The 17,047-nt window shown below is 38.6% G+C and overlaps 1 protein-coding gene across 2 annotated transcripts; it reads right to left on the bottom strand.

Annotated features, from left to right (window-relative positions):
- Window positions 1-3,768: 3,768 nt before the first annotated feature.
- Window positions 3,769-14,309, bottom strand: LOC106641851 (uncharacterized). Of its 2 annotated transcripts, none has more exons than XM_014356402.3 (4): window positions 14,148-14,309; window positions 11,593-11,675; window positions 9,739-9,870; window positions 3,769-4,719 (listed from the first exon to the last, which is right to left on the bottom strand). In XM_014356402.3, the coding sequence occupies exons 2-4, from the start codon at window positions 11,666-11,668 to the stop codon at window positions 3,959-3,961; spliced, it is 969 nt and encodes a 322-aa protein (XP_014211888.2). In that variant the 5' UTR covers window positions 11,669-11,675; window positions 14,148-14,309; the 3' UTR covers window positions 3,769-3,958. The 2 variants fall into 2 exon arrangements, with proteins under 2 accessions (XP_014211888.2, XP_014211890.2); XM_014356404.3 differs by lacking the exon at window positions 3,769-4,719 and adding an exon at window positions 6,545-7,918.
- Window positions 14,310-17,047: the final 2,738 nt, after the last annotated feature.

Raw genomic sequence — 17,047 nt, 5'->3', positions numbered from 1 at the left:
AAATTTTATCATTGAAAGTGCAATTTAAAAAAACAGTTCAAAGTATTGACAACAAATGGTTTTCAGTGAACAATCAAACCGAACAATATACAAGAATGTTTTGGATCTGATCTTCTGAAATAAAGTATATTTAAATAGTAAGTTAATTCACAAATAAATTAGGAATATTTTTATCAAATACAGAAGCAATATTTTTACTAGGAAATTTTATTGACATTACATATTACATCATGAATTTAAAATATTGTGACAAGATAAATAACAGTAGCTTTTGTAACTCTATATCATAAAACAAGTGAAACAATTGTGTTTGTGGTTGAAGTGATTTGATATATATATATTGTATTTTATTATTATTTCTGTGAAGCGAAATTAAATTAATTGTTCATCAATGCGTTTATCTTAATATTTATGTGATGAAGAGAACAAAAAAAACAAAAAAAAACAAAAAACATATAGTGAAGCTAGTCACACCTTTAACAATCTTAATTAGTAAGTCATAAAACCTTTAATATTGTGTACAGCTGATGATCAGTAGTTGTGCAATGTCTCTTCTGTAGATCAAACCCGAAATTCTTTACTCCATCTTCTGAGACGCCGTTTGTTTCTGATTGAAGTTGTCAAGTTCTAGCTCAAAATCGTCGATAGCTTCCAAATCTATCCCATGGTGAGTCTTAGCAGAATTTTTCAATAAATTATCATGCTCAGGAGGTATTTCTGGCACTGCTTCAGGTTTTTCTGTTTGGGTTAATGGTTTGTTTTTATTTGTATTGGGTTATTTCAGTTTCAAAGTTTTTATTAACTTTACAGCAATTTATATATGCATAGTTTATAAAATTTTCGTGCAATACTCGCAAGTCAATCAGTGTGCAATTACAGCAAGAGTAAATAAAAAAAAAAGTGGTACAAAAATGACTTCAAAGTTTATCGTTGATGCGAAAAGTGAGCATTTTGAAAATCGAAAAGTTAGTAAAATGTGTCAGTTTTATAAATTTTTTTCATCACCTTTGAGGAATCACGTTAAAAAAATGGTTCTTATTACATCCCCAACAATTTTATAAATAAATGAAGTTGAAGTACAAAAAGACGGAGTATTAATAGAGAAAACAAGTCATTCAAGAAAAAGGTTTTAAATTAACGAAGAGAAATAATAGAGCAGAAATATGAATAGGATTGGGTGTGAAATTCTTACCTGGTTGGCTCTTTTCTTGGCAAGTTGGATAGAGACCACATTTACCTATGACACCCGGTATGCATGGGTCCCTGGCCATTACACATTCCTCGTTCGGGAAGCAGCTGATATCCTTGCATCCCCTGCCATATTCTAGGGAATAATTTTATCTTTAGTGTCCACAAAATGTTACTTTCTTAAAAATTTTTTAGAGTTTTTTTTCTTTTTCAGCAGTATCCAATAATTACATTTAATTAAATGAGTGCAAAAATGTTTTTCAAGTTACGGGTAAAAATTTATTGATTAGTACTTACTGGTAAAGGCATCAGCAACGTTGGCGCAAAAAAGGACTGCCAAAGATACAACAATAACCATACCGCTTACTCTTGCCATTTTATACCTGTAAAGGCCAAAGCATATTGAGTACAAGATAAAAAAAATCCTAGATTTTTTTATTCGTTAAAAAATACCTGGAGCTCAACTTTCAAGTAAAAAATATTGAAAAAATTATCTTTTGTTTAAAAGTTATAGTGAACAATCGAAATACATTAATTGAACTTTTTGCGTTTTCATCTCTACTCCATACAGTTAAAAAACACACTACATTCGAAACTAAACAAAAAAAACTTTGTGATTTGAGCATTCCATTAAAAAATTTAAACGTAATTTAAGTAAAGCGTTAAAATCAACTTAAAATGTTGAAAGTCAAATAGTCAGGTTTCTAGTTTGATAATATCGCAACATTTATATTTGATTATACTATTTACGTAAGTACGTTTTACGTACCTTTACGTTAGATCGACTTTTTTGCACTAGAGTTGTAAACACCGTATTGGTATGGATGTAAGACGAAGCGAAACACTTTGCCAAAAAAAAAGAAAAAAGCAAAATGCGAACTACTTAACAGCTTTTCCACCTGGCAATGAACGAAAAGCCTCGGTTGTACGGCATTTAAATACTCGATGAAGCCTCACCTTTCAAGCTTTAATGCTTTTTCCAAACATCTGATTGAATTCTCTTTTGTCCTTGTTTTTTTTTCCGTAGTGAATAGATAGACTTAACTTTGCTTCTAAGACGGAAATCGTCATCTATGATTTCGGATAACGTCTGTGTTTACGAATATATAAGTTTAGTACTTTTTTAAAATAATGAAGAAAATTGCAAGCGTTGTAATATCTAGAATAAAAATAAAATTATACCCATTAAATTGGAGATTATGAGGATCAGAATTATTTTTTCTACGCCTTAAATAGGCATGTTACGGCTACAAAATCATTATCTATTTATATATATATGTATAGTCATTAACATTGATATTTTATTTATTTAAAGTACATTTTATTAAACTTAAGTCACGTACTTTTCCTTGCATCTTTGACAAACATGAAATTAATTTACCTCATCCTACTCATCGATAAATAGATCGTATTATTCAAGAATTTTCGGAATTTACCAAAGCATTCATACCCACTTTTAGTAGAAATGACGTATTATATCGTGCAATAGATTATCATAGTTCATTAGACATCTGCTTAAGATTAATAAGCCATTCATGAAGTTATGTACACATACGTTGGGCTTTACATACTTTTGGAAAATTAATTTTTGCATTGTAAGTGTGAAATTTGGGAACACCTTGAAATTAACATTGAGAGAGAAATGGAATGCGGGGAAAACCAAAGTGGCACACCTTTTTTTAGTGCATTAGTAATTGTGTCAATATTTTGACGAATTCAAGCCATTTTATTAACCGCTAGCAAATTACTCAAGTGTTCCTCACTTTGAGATTACGTACCTTGTGAGGCAATACCTATCTTTTTCCTTTGTCGGTACTCAATCAATGAAATTTCGAACAACCGCTGCAAGAGTTGTAGCGAATGGCTTTTTAACAATAAACGTAGTATCAATGATGTATAACAAGTAAGGCCTCTTTATTTTAAGATTATGAGAGCCAATATAATTTTATATGATTCCTAGACGTATTAAATACATTGATTCATTAAATTATAGTACAAAAATAAACTATTGTCTCCAAAGTGCACAAGTGATAGTTCTGAGAATCCTTTTCCTAAGATAAACTGATTGAATATTACATCTCTTAAAAATAACGTGATACCTTTCAAATTATTACTTTTCTAATTGAATAAATAATTAAGTAAAGTGTCAAGTTTGATAGATAACTGTATACATTTTTTTCTGAAATTTTTGCAAAAAATTTGCAAGTGATAAAGTGTATGATAATTCAAAAACAATTATAAACAAAATTTTATTTTAATCAAACATCGATGTATTAAGTACATTTGGTGCAACTGTCAGAGACATCGAGCGGTTGCCCAGACAAGTTTTGCTACAGTTGCTCCCCGGCTTCCGGAGAAAAATTTTAGATATAAAATATATATACCAGTTCTATTTATCGGCAGTCGGGTGTACAGATTGGATGATTTTTCGACTAATCAGTCGTGGATTAAAAAGATCTTATAGTGATTAATTTTGTAAAATTTTCACAATTCAACTTTGACATTTGTTACAAATAATTGTTTTATTGATATCATGTAGCTATCGAACTTGAAGATCAACACTCATGGTAAAAGTATGAGTTTCATGGAACCAATAATTTATTAACAACATTCAGAGAAACTATTATAAAAATCAATTTTAATAATAGTTAACACACTATTGACTTAATATGATTGATGCTCAACATCAATGCACCATCCATTCTCTACTACGTACGATATAATTCATTACAGATCATCTAAAACGCACACTGCGCTAAAAAGCAAAAAATCAAAATTTCAGATTCGAGGATACCTTGTCCATGATGGCTTGCGTTATAACTTGCTTGGCGGCTTGTTTGGCGAAACTTGCGAGCTTATCGGCAAAGGATGGTTTTTTCGTCACTGGCTGTTGATTCGGACTATAACCACCCGGATAGCCACCCTGCTGAGGTGGATAATTTGGGTTGTATCCCCCTTGATTGGGATACCCCTGTGGCGGTGGAGGATAATTGGGATTGTATCCATGTTGGGGGGGTCCTGGATAAGCTCCGTAAGGGCTGCCGTAAGGAGGACCCTGTGCTGGATAACCGGCGTTGTTTACGCTCGAAGTGGTCCTGTGCAACGAAGGGTCCGAGTTTGGATAGCCCGAGCCCGAAGGGTATCCAGAACCTGATGCCGGATACCCCGGATAGCCGGATGGCGGGGCTCTCGTATTGCTGGACGGGTAACCGGGGTAACCATATTGGCTGGGAGCTTTCGAATCGGCAGGATAACCACCTCCCGAGGGGTATCCTGGGTAACCGGACTGGCTTGGGGTGGGTGCTGTTTTTAACTCTGTCGGGTATCCACTTCCCGAGGGATATCCCGGGTAACCCGATGGTTTGGGACTACTTTTCGTTGGGCCTGAATCCGGATAGCCTGAACCCGACGGGTAACCGGAACCAGGAGCAGAGTTGGGAGCTGCAGCGGGTTGAGACGAGTCGGAAGCGCCACTTGGGCTTTGAGCATCTCCTCCTCCGTTTGTATTCTTTTCTTCGCCTCCACCACCTTCTGCAAACATTTCGTCAAGGTTTTGCTTGTGATTATTACTCGTAGAAACTGTGATTACGAGCCAACAACTTTGACCAGAAAGAAAGGAAAATACTTGGATAGATGCCACCTGATACATGCGTGTTCATCCGTGACCGTGCTTACGAAAGTTAATCGTTTTAAATGCAGATTGTTGAGAGTGTAATGATCGAGTCAGCGTGAATTCACAGATATGTGTGTGTGTGTGTGTGTGTGTGTGTCTTATGAAAGTGTGAAGCGTTTTTCGAAAAAGCAAATTACGTGAGCGCAATAACCCCATGTCACAAACTTTGTCGTCCTTTATTTATCAAATGACGATTAGCTGTAGAGTATTTACTAAGATTGTACATGCTAACATTACATAGGTAACAAGGTAATTTTTGGGTGGTTTACATTGATTCATATAAATTTTATTACATTCGGAAGTAATATTTTTTATTGCAGGGATTACAATTTTCCAATAGAGTAGTACATTTATTGACATTACATGTTACATTATCAGTATAAAACAATATTATAATATGTAAGAAAAAATCATATGTGTTTTATGTTGTACTGGCACTGGTTTCAGGTTGAGATGTGATTCAAGGTGAATAACAATACGTTTCCATAATTTTTTTTTTTTCTAGACGTAAATTGTTTGTTTCGATAAGTACATGATGTATAATTACATTTGACTTTTGTTTACGCAAACAAAACTTACGCGTTAATTACAAATATCTTTGTATCGGTAAACATTCGTCCAATTAGTAAAGATTTTACCCTCTTGTTCATCTTACTTTTCTCGATACAATTGAAAACGGATGAAAAACAAATTTTAGCTTTAAAAGTGAGTTCTAAACTTTTTACAAAAGCTTCAACCACGTGTAAATCTATCCGATGACCGCAGGTATGACAATTATTGTAACGTAGTGGCTCTCCACTCCGTCTACCCCGAAAATCTCCACTCTTTGTTGCCTTTGCTATCCGTGGATACTTTGGTGTCGTAGTACCCCTTACCCCCGGGATGGTAAGCAGGTCTGCTGGTCGTTCTGTCGTAGAATTTACCTCCACCTCCGGAGACGCTCGGTCTCGTTCGGCTGGCATCGCCGCCAAACAGACGATCGAAAATCGAACCCGACCCGATGGAATTGCGACCACCGGATTGACCGTTGTAACGACCACCGAACGAAGACCCGCCACGGGGTGGTGGTGTTGGTGGCGTGGGTCTCGGTGTTACTACTCTCGGTGGAGGTACGTATGGACGATTGGGTGACTTTCTTCCATCTGCAGCTGTCGAATTTGCCATTTTTTGTTGTTGTTTGTGCTTTTTGTTAGTTTTGAAGCTCAGCAATTTTTTTTCCCCCCATTTACTTAAAGCTCGACTTGTTTTGCTTGATAAAGAAAAAAGAAAAAAAAATGAAATGAATGATACATGAAATCGTCGCTTTCTCCTTGGATGCGGGAGCGTCGGATTTTGTCTTTGAATTTTACGGAATGCTGTACTTGATCGAGAAAGCGATATCAAGGCAAAACTTTCAAGTTAAAATGATAGTAATCCGGAAAAATGCTCATCAGTCCAACGTTACAACACATTAAATGCGAAAAATTTAGATTTTCACTTCAACTTTTCATGTGATAAGTATTTATCGTTTTCCTTTAGAGGCCAATGTTGTGCGTCGCAAGTGTAGTGTGATGGGTCACTGAGGTCGAGGCGATAACACGGAAGATCGAGCGTGTTTTGGTAATCCGAGCAACCGCGTTAGCGCACTGTAACTAGCCAACATGTCGATTCAACAGGTTTTCCGATGACAATAATTTCAAAGACTTTCTCGTAGGATTCAAATTGTTTATTATTTTTCTTAGTTTTCTCACCATAGTTAACGTATACAATTGCACTGCAGCTAAAATAAAAAAAAAAACAAAAAAAAGAACGAAAATGCATAATAATGGAAGATGTAATACTGGAGTCTTTGTACAACTAATTTGAGCTCAACGATACAAAGAGAAACTCGACACTCATACAGCACTGATTCGATAGGGGTGATATTACGTGTCGTCCCCATAAAAGGAATCTCAAGGGCGTCATCCGTCGTTTTGAAAATAATACGTACAAAATATCTCGAAACAATTAAGGCACATGCGCTCTTTGAGTACAGGAATTGGTATACGCATTATAAATATATACATATATTATTATGTTACATTTCTCTTTGACTGAAAAAATTATTTTACTCGCAGGGACAATCTCCGAGCCCTTTCGTAACCACACGCGCACACGTATATATTATCTCTAAATTTGATTAAATAGTTAATTTCGAAAACGCCGAAATGACATATATAATCTCACGCACTCGATTGTCATACACAAGCATGTCAAAGCTTTTGGTAGAGAAATAAGACTAAATGTTACCTTCTTAGGATCTATAGATCGAAACTGTTTGGTAAAAATCCCCCGAAAAGTAGAGAAGGCATGGAACGGACCGTAACACCAGTCGATTCGATTTCGGGCTGTTGCGCTTTGGAGGGAAAAACAAAAAAACGTTCGCTCCCTCGGTAGGTATGACCCGCCACGATTAACGCACCGAGTCCTCGCGCGATTGGGGTATACTCCTTTTATATATGTACAACACGCGAATGCGATCGAAAAGACGCACGTTTGCCATTTCAGGTGATGGCACCTACGCCGCTATCAACCTGCAGCCAAGAACGGCCAGAGCTAGGGGCACGAGGAGAGCCAAGGTGGAAACGGTGGAAAGGGCAGCGCCGTTCCTTCGGTGGATCGTGTTCGGGTAGCCGTTGCCCCAGCCCGGACTGTGCTGGGGCATGTTGTGCTGGGGATAGGCGTTGGGGTAACGGTTGTTGCTCTGCTCGGGGCGGTACTGCGTGGGCGGGTAGACCGGGTACCCGTACTGGTCGACGGGCGCGCCGGGCCTGTTGTTACCGCTCGGGTAGGGCGGGTACCCGTTGTTATTGTGGTTGTTGTTGCTGGGGTAGGGCGGATAGACTGGATTGTTGTTGGGATGGTTGCCGTACGGGTTGTTGACCTCGTCCGCCGGTGGTGCGTTGGCGTTGCCGTAGGGGTTCGAGTTGGCGTAGCGGGAGCCGCTCGGGTCTGCCGGCACCTGGGGCGGGTAGTTATTGTTGTTCATTTCCGTGCCCAATTGCTGGCCACTCGTCGATCCACCCGAAGAGCTGGACACTGCAAAATTGCGGTTCTCGTGTTTCTTTTCTCTTTTTTTCCACTTTTGGCGTGAAGCTATAGCGTAACTACGTCTATTGCTTTTTTATTTTTTTGCTTCGTTTCATGTCTCGACTACCACGAAGTCCAGCCAGAGAAGGAGTTCCTTGAAGCGCACCCGTCTCATCTTCAAGTAAGCCGTAGCGAGATTGTTTTGGCCTTTTTTTGCCCTTATTCGTTCAAAGTTTGTTTCTCTGGGTGTCTTCGCGAGGAGGACAAAGAAAAAAGCGACACAGAATCCCACCACAGCAGGGTTTTGTTACATCACGGATTTTGTTGTTGTTAGACATACACAGAGACATAATGACACCACACTTGGTTACGTAGACAGGAGACATAGTTCGTGCAATGTGCGTATACATAATATGTAGTTTGTAGCAGTGTGCGGCTCGTGGATCATCGTCTTTTCAATTATTTACATTTGGAATTTTTTTTTTTTTTTCCTTCCGTACAGTCTCTGTGGCGCTTGTATTATTTGTTGTGTGTACAATAGATCGCGATGGTAAAAAAAAGAAAAAAGGTTTGCGTGGGAGGGAATCAACAGCAACCATATCAAACAGGTGCAATCAGTGTCTATATGCTATCACCACTAAGGCTACTTCTCCCGCTACTGACTAATGCTAATGGCATGCATCGTATTTTACGTGTATTTATTAAAAAGAAAAACAGTAAAGGTCACTCTCCAACCCCTACAACACGAAAACCAAAACATCTCTACTTTAAAAACATGCTGGCTTCTACTACGCATGAATGAGAAGAATTTTTCAAACAGGTGTGTGTGCGTATCGGTGTAAATCGGACGAGCAGAGAGAGAGAAAACGGGAGGAAAGGGAAACTATTTCGCTCGTTTCTGCTGTGCAAGCTTTATTCATTCGCGCACCCACGTACGGCCGGTATACGAGCATTTCGCGGGAACGGACGTGATGCTGTGTTGCAAAGAGAAAAAAAAAGTATTTATCTCGCAGCGATCGTGGGACACGAAAAACATCGAGCTTGCGAGCAAACGTCACGAAAGGAGAGAGATTTTTTTTTTATTTGCGGCTAACAGAGTCACGTGCGGAGCGGCTGATTACATAGAGACAGTGCGAGGAGATGATTCTGTACACTTTAATTTAAATGTGTGTGTGTATGAGATGGTGACATGTTATGGATCTTGGTAATAATGAGAGCGCATCATTTATTCTTTGGTACACGCTCGTGTGTACGGCTATATATTTATATTATCGCGAACGGATGTTATGCAACGCGCGTCTAAGAAGACGCGTACATATAGGTATCGTGGGTGTGTTATTGTGCTGCAAAAATATCGCGTGCTCTCGACCGTGTGGGAAATGTGTGGAAAATCTCCTCCGTTTAGGGGCAATTAACGTTTGTTCATCGGTCATTGTTTGGATCAACAGTTTTATTGTACTCGGTACTTCTGGGCGGTTGTATACTTCGATGCAAAAATAATCAAAGTACAATTAAACCGAGGATAACAAGTGCTCTTTTTTTTTATTATTTTACAATTAAAATGTAATGTAAGTACGTACAGCATTACCGAGTTTTTAGTTGAGAAGTCAAAGGTACCCAAAAGTAACTCGCGATATTTCCACAAGGGCTTGATGGGCGAATGAAATTGTGAATACAGGAAAGCCAAAAACCAATATGTCTTATAAACAGAGAGTGAATGAGTCTCGAATGATTCAAGCCAATAGTTAAAGTCGAGAAAAAAGAGTTAACAGACATAGAGAAACTAAAGCACAAACGTCAGCATATAGGATGGGGTGTGGAGTTCTTACCTGGTTGGCTGATTTTCTTGCAAGTTGGATAGCTACCGCACGAGTCTGGCCGATGGATGGTGCAGGGGTCCTCGGCCATCACGCATACTTCGCTGGATCGACACCCGATGTCCTTGCAGCTCCTGCCATATTCTGGGGAGTCGATTTTATTTTATTTTTTCGAGAGTAAAGAAAAAGAGGGTGGATTCAACGGAGAACATGATTGAATATTTCGCTTGGCATTGATAACAATATCTAACTGTCCCGAAAATGGTTTTAACCGATTCGATTGATAATTTATAGTTGGTTATGCCAAGCTTGTATTTTAATTACTACGGGTTTAGGGACTAAATGCTATTTGGTTATTGAATTTGGAATTTGATTTAAAATTAATGGCTGGATTTTAAAAGTGGGCCAAAGAGTTTTTGTTTACACCAGTCTTTTTTCCTTAAATCTATGCAGGACTTGATAAAGAACAGAGTAACATCAAAAAAGTGGACAATTCGTTTACTCGTAAATGTTCCACATCCAGTCGAGGTAAAAAACCAATCGATGAAAAACATTCAGTTGCACCAGAGGGGAAAAGCCTTCTTTCACGCGAGGGCGAGCAAAAAAAACGTCGTCACTTACCCACGAAAATACATTTTCAGTTTCCACTGTCGCATAAATCTATATATTCGCGCCTGACGCGATAACACCAGAAGCCCAGCCGATCGATCGACTCGAGGCGGCTGGATAATCGATCGCTTGGTATAGGCAACGTACACACGCGACGACGTGAAATAACGCGGCTCAACGCTTACAACACGGCTAATTATTATTCAATTTGCGTGACGCGCGATTATTTTCGGATGGAGATCGATTTTCACAACCAACAGCTCCGCGACGTAAAACAGCCCCCGATCGGTACGATCGGTATACTTAAGCGGTGTACGTTGTTGTCAGTTGACAATTTAAATCTCGTTGGGTTCCCATTATCATTTCGAAGGACTGTGTACGAGTAATCCGGTGATCTCGAGGTATAGGTACTACCATTACAATTATCAGATGTCCAGACGGCAGTCGGGTGTTGCGCGAACAATCATTGTCGCATAAAATAATATGTTTCACGCTCCCACTATTATACGAGGTAATTACACATTCGAGATTACTTGCGTTGGGTATGAAAAAAAAAAAAAAAAAAAAAAATTTATGGAGAATTAATTGCGCCATACGCGTTGTAGATCTCTCGAGAGCACTGAAATAATCACTGGTTACCCAACGAGAAAAAAAAAATCATCGTAACCCGAGAGAGCGACCTTTGGAATGACATTTTATATAAATAGGCGCCCTATGGACAGTGCGCACGGAGAGAAAAAAAAAAAAAACTTTTTTCTTTTTTTTCCAACGCTCACCACCTGCATGTCCTTTCAGCGCAATGTTTTCCGATATATTCGCGCGCCCACTGACGTACTACCGGCGTCTATACTTTTAAAACACTCGGGCGTTCATTGCAGTCCGGAATAAATGTCTGACGTCAAGATCCCATCGATCTCACTCGGTCCACCCGTGCACACATCACGGCGCTCTTAACTTGGCTTCTGTAGTTGATAATCGATTAATTTCATAAGCATCACCGATCACGCGTGAAACCGTATTCATATTGCCCGTTTGGTACGTATACGTGTAGTGGTACTTCTCAGTGGATGGAAATTATTTTTTGCATTTGCATTACTTTGCAGCCACGTAAATTGGTCTTGGCGTTTGATTTATAATTGGCAATAATCGCAACAGGCGAAACTACGCCTATGCGTCTGAGCGGAAATTTTTCCCCGATGTCCGGAGTTTTTATATTTTTCGAACAACGCTATGTTGAGGGAGAAAAAATATACTCACTGGAGTAGGCATCCGCGTTGTAGGCGCCAAGTAGTATCGCCAGAAAAACGGCGATCGCCGTGCCCGTATTTGTCATTTTGGACCTGCAACAGATAAACGAGACATGAGACGAAAAGTTGGCTTCTTCTTCGTCTCGTCGTGCTTTCCTCGAGTTGTCGCGCTAATTACCCGCACAATGTCTCAAAAGAAAAATAAAAAGCACACCTGCAGTGGTCCTGAAATTTCCTACGAAATCAGAGGCAAATAATTAAATTTAAAAAAAAAGGGTACATGTGAGTGCAACACTTGATTGTTTGTTAATCAAATGCAAGTGACGTAGGAAGACTTGGTGTTTACGTGCAGTACATTTTTGCCAATTTCTACGCCAAATAGTACGGCTTGTCGCTCGATAAAGCTAAGTAGTTGCTAAAAAAAATTGGATTTCTTTCGGAATTTTCCAAAAGCTGAAAAAATAGTAAAGATAAAAAAATGGCTCCAAAAAAAAACCGAGTCCAGCCAACGCGGATAGTCAAAAAGACTGAATCACCTTTTTGGTCATTGGCCTTTTTTTTACCATCGAACGACATCCAGATTTACACCAAAAAAACTCTGACCTTATCCTTCGAATTTTTAAAAGAACGAGAATAATACGATGGAATTAAAATAAATGAACGTGTCGAATCGAGAGACGGTGTTTTTGAGCGCACGACGCATAATATGCCAAAGAAAGGTCAGCAAGCTTGGCTGGCTGGCCTTTACTTAATCGACCACTGTACTGCCTTTGAAGAGTTCACGCTCTCTCACGAGGACGCTTTGTTGTTGTTGTCATTAAATTAATCTCCGTACAAGCGATTGCGATGAAAAATAGTTTCTCATGAATTATGGAGTTATTATACTCTTCAGACGAACAATAGCATCAACATCGACTTTTCGCTCGAAGATACTTGGTATCAAGTTCCATACCGATCTCTGTTTTTTTTTTTTTTTTTTTTTCACCTGCAGTTGATTTTTTTATCTGCAGTCATAGCATTTAAAATTATCAAGTGGATACTCAAATTTTATGGAATATGAATAAACCACCAATCATCCTATTAAACATCGGTTACACGAGCTCTATATGCACTCCAGCTCGGCCCCAATGAGAAAACTACTACACAGCAATTGCCCCGGAAAAGATCGAGTGCACGATATTACGCACAGAGAGACGCGTGACGTGAATTTGCCAATCACGTTATTGCTCATAATTGCAGAAGAATGAGCAGCAAATCGTCTCCCTATGGACAATTTTTACTAAAAATAAAGGTGACGCGGTGAGGTGTTACTTGTGTTGGGCGTGGGCTCCTCCTTTTCTTTTTTCCAGGCTTTTGTAAGAAAAGCTCGGTTTTTTGAAAGAAAACAATAATTTAAAAGTGTGTTCATCAGTTAACAACCAAATGAAAACGGAACCATTTTGTTTAGAGTGTACGATTTGTCACTTTGTCTTTAATAACTAACTTACGGAAGACATCAACATTCCGAAAAGTCGCATCAATCGATATATTTAACTTATTATTATAAATTGGTTGTCGATGACGAATCGTACTCGGAAAAAAATAACTCTATTAATATCAGGTCGTTAATTAGTAAGCTCTAATTTGTGCTCCAATCGGAATTTTTTTTCTTTTGTTGTCCAAAAGACACTCATCCAATGCAGGAAAAAAAAAAAAATACGCAAAACTGGTTACCGGCGACCATAGTTTACTCGAGCAGGGAGAAACAAACAAAACGCATCTCGCTGCGTATACCGATCTCAAGGATCGACCGAGTCACGGCTGCTGCTATGATCCACGGAAACGCGATCCTGCTCGTTTGGCAAAACGATCTACGTCAATCAGCCCGATAGGGAGCTCTGCAATTGACACGCATAACCGTGTGCACCCATACAGGGACAAAAAAAGGAGACTTTGCTCTTGTATTGTGACGACATACACGCCCGCAAAGGTGATGGAGTCAAGGTTAAGAGTATTCTCAACAAATGTACGCTTGCGGTCTTTGCGAAACAATAAAATCCTGGACACCCACATCTATATCTAGTGGAGAGGAATATTTGATAGGTATTTTACCGATTCGCGCACGAGTATACCGATGAAATCGGGAAGAAATTCATTGATCCGTTAAAGCGAGTTCCCATGCCAAAAGGTACATTTACGGGGATACGAGCTCGGAAAACAAATTTGGAGTAATCTCCCGAGTCGAGACTCTCGCGGCCGCAAACACACACACACACACACGAGAGACTTTCTCGTCACGGCAGGGAGAGACACAAGGCTATTTTCGGCTTTGGTCGCGCCGACATCACCGCGCGTCCCTATGGGCACCAACCAAATTAACCGTTGGAACGCCACGGGGTGAATATACACGGTGTACGTATCGAGGGGTGGTCGAACTATCGCGAAATCACCCCCTGCGCATGTAGATGCAGAAACGAGTCTGGTCAGTTTTCGAGTGGCACTAAAAGTGCGTTGTGCAAACCTTGTACCAATTGTCCATCCAAGCGAGTAGGTATAAGTATAGAGAGAGAGAAACGTCGTACATACCTTGCTTCGTGTGCTGGGTGGACTTATGTGCACCAACGGTGTACGGTTGTTGAAACTACGTAGGTACCACGATGTGGGATGGAACGATCGCGTATACGAAGCAACGCCAACAAAGGCTCGAAGAAAGAGTAGAGGTATTTATGAAGTAGCGAGCAAGCTGCTGGCTCGTCTGACACTGAGCCATATATAATGCCGTTGCGGTGGAATTTCAGAGAGCGCGCGCTCGCAAGTGTGTGGGGGGATATTGCTCGTGCCTACATGTGCGGGAGCTCACTCACCGACTGGTGGTCAAGAGAGAGACCGGTATCGCGGAGAGACGAGGAACGGAGAATTGGAGGATGGGACAAAGAAACAGTGATGCGAGAGAGGGAACGAAGAAGAGGTAGTTGCTGTGCTTTTCTTTTTTTTTTTTTTTCTGTTGTACAGCTCAATTTTAAGTTGATCGGTAGTGTTTGAACAATCGGTTACGATTTTTTCATCTGAATGTACATCTACGTAGCTGAGAATTTTTTTTTTTTTTTTTTTCAACTAATTTGCTTTCATATTACAGCCATATTTTAATACAACCATTCGTTTAGTATTTTTTTATATGATTGTCAATTTTAGATCCTTAAAACTGCTTAATTAGGTCAAAAGAAGCTTTCCACTCTTGACATTTCGTCAATTTGTTGTGAATGTTAAATATAATTTACGAAACGACAAGTAATTAAAAATGCTAATGAACACTTGACAAATTTCGTTTCAACGTCAATTAATCAGCTCAAGTATCAAGTACGTACGTCAGTACATGTGGTATAATTTTGCACAGTAATGAAAAGATGTAACTTACCAAGTAATTTTTTTAACTCTTATTCGATGAAAACATTTATTTTTCGAGTGTTACCATGCGTTTAATATTACGTTATGAAAGAAATTAGTAACATAGAGTAAACCCCTCATTAAATATGATGAGCCACTGTGGTTTTATTATGACATGTGGGTATTATTATTTTGGTAAATAGCAAAGAATTAAAAGAAACAAAATATTTAAGTAATCCATGTTAATGAAAGATAACGGTCAATGTAAATCACTCAAGTTTAATGACGTTCTCTACGAACAATCTCAGTTTTGGGACTTGAGATTTTTGACACCTTTAGTCTCCCTAATGGATTTCCAATTTTTTTCCCATACTTGCTCGTTTTACAGTACAAATAGCTTCAAGGTTTCGTCGATCAATGTTTTATTTTTGGAAAAAAAGAAGATTAAGAAAGTATCAGTGATTACATTAACCCACGATCGAATAAATAGTATGCTCCGATAATTTAAATGGTAATTTTGTGTTACATAAATTTCTGTGGCTGAAAAATTTATTCAAAAAGATCAAATACATTTGTTTTTGCACAAAAGATTTTTTTATTATGTAAAATAGCAATACAATTTTTTTCTATCGTAAATATTATTAAATTCTATCATAAGTAAAGAAATTTAATATTTATTCAGCATAAAATTCTCCAATGTTTTCTTAAGGACAAAAATTTTCTTAACGTAGTAGGTACAATCATACATACATAAAATTCTTTGATTTGAAATGTTAAAAAAATTACCTTTGCTCATTTTTTGATTTTTCAAAGTAAGTAGTAACAATAAAAAAAAAAAATTCCATAATGCCGTCATGTCACTGAAAACTGTTGATTGTTGTACATCCAAGACATGAACACTTTGCTAAAATTTGTAATACGTAGCAGCATATCCAACGCACAAAGAAGCAGCGTTGGGAGAGACGGTATTCTACACCTTTGTATGAAGAAAATGCGACAGGAGGGGAATAAGTGGAATGAGGCTTATATAAAATAGAATATGAGACGACGAGACGTACTATATATACGTGTAGTGAATAGGACTAGGCGAGGAAGGACGATATCACGTGGGGAAGAGGCGGGAGGTGAGAAGGAGGAAAAATTTAATTTCGTTTGCTTGATTTAATAGTAGTGATGTGCACTTGTACGGTACGGGATTCTACTTCGGTGAAAGGGGAGCTTAGGTGGGTTTACCATGCGTGTGGTGTGGAATCGAAAAAAATTAAATGCAGCCAGGACTACCTCGTATTAACTCTTGACCATTCAAGTTTACTTCATACTGTAGTTTTTTATTTTCTTTCTTAATGAAGTGCAGATACAAAAACTTTTGTTTTCGAACAAATCTTTATTTTTGTGAAGGGTAAATTTAAAGTTTTACTAGTACGAAAATAAAAATAAAAAATTCATGTAAAAAATGTTTACTTTTACTCTGAAAACTGTTTTTTTGTTGTTTTTTTATACTTAAAACACCTCGTAAAACTGCTTTACTCCACAGTACAGTGCACTTTAGCACAATCACTTTTCCTCTAACGAGTCAAAAGTCGACGGTAAAACCAACTCACGCGTGGTAAAAGCTATTTTTTGAAAATTGCTGAATTTTTTTTTTTTTCAACAAATGTTACTTTTATCTCATGCGTTTTACACAGCCAAACCACGAGAATCACAATTGCAAAGAAAATAATAACATTAACACGAAAGCAACAGTTGAAGGAAGCACGACCATTTCCCGGCCACCCCATTCACATACATAGAGTTAATGCGACCCCGGGAGGAAAAAAAAGCTCCGTCAAGTCCATTAAGCAAATTCACTATCTGCGTTACGTCCGAAACTTGTTCGTCGGCCGGCACCCGCATACACACGCCACGCAAGGTAAACAAATATATAGCTAGGAGCCCAGCGCGAAGAGGGGACGAGCGAAAAGCACCACTAGCTCGAAATTCGCGAGCGCGAGGATGCTCGCCTACGTGTACACAAAAGAGCAAATAACACGGCAGTTTCAAACTTTCGAGTAGGTATGCACATAAAAGATGCGAATGGATGTTGTAGATGCACCTTTTTTCTG

Source organism: Copidosoma floridanum, unplaced genomic scaffold (genome assembly GCF_036245765.1).
Source record: "Copidosoma floridanum isolate Cflo_tuat_1 unplaced genomic scaffold, Cflo_Japanese_pri ptg000029l, whole genome shotgun sequence".
NCBI classification, from domain to species: Eukaryota; Metazoa; Arthropoda; class Insecta; order Hymenoptera; family Encyrtidae; genus Copidosoma; species Copidosoma floridanum.
The sequence above is the reverse complement of the archived record's forward strand: the minus strand, read 5'-3'. Positions and strand labels throughout refer to the sequence as shown.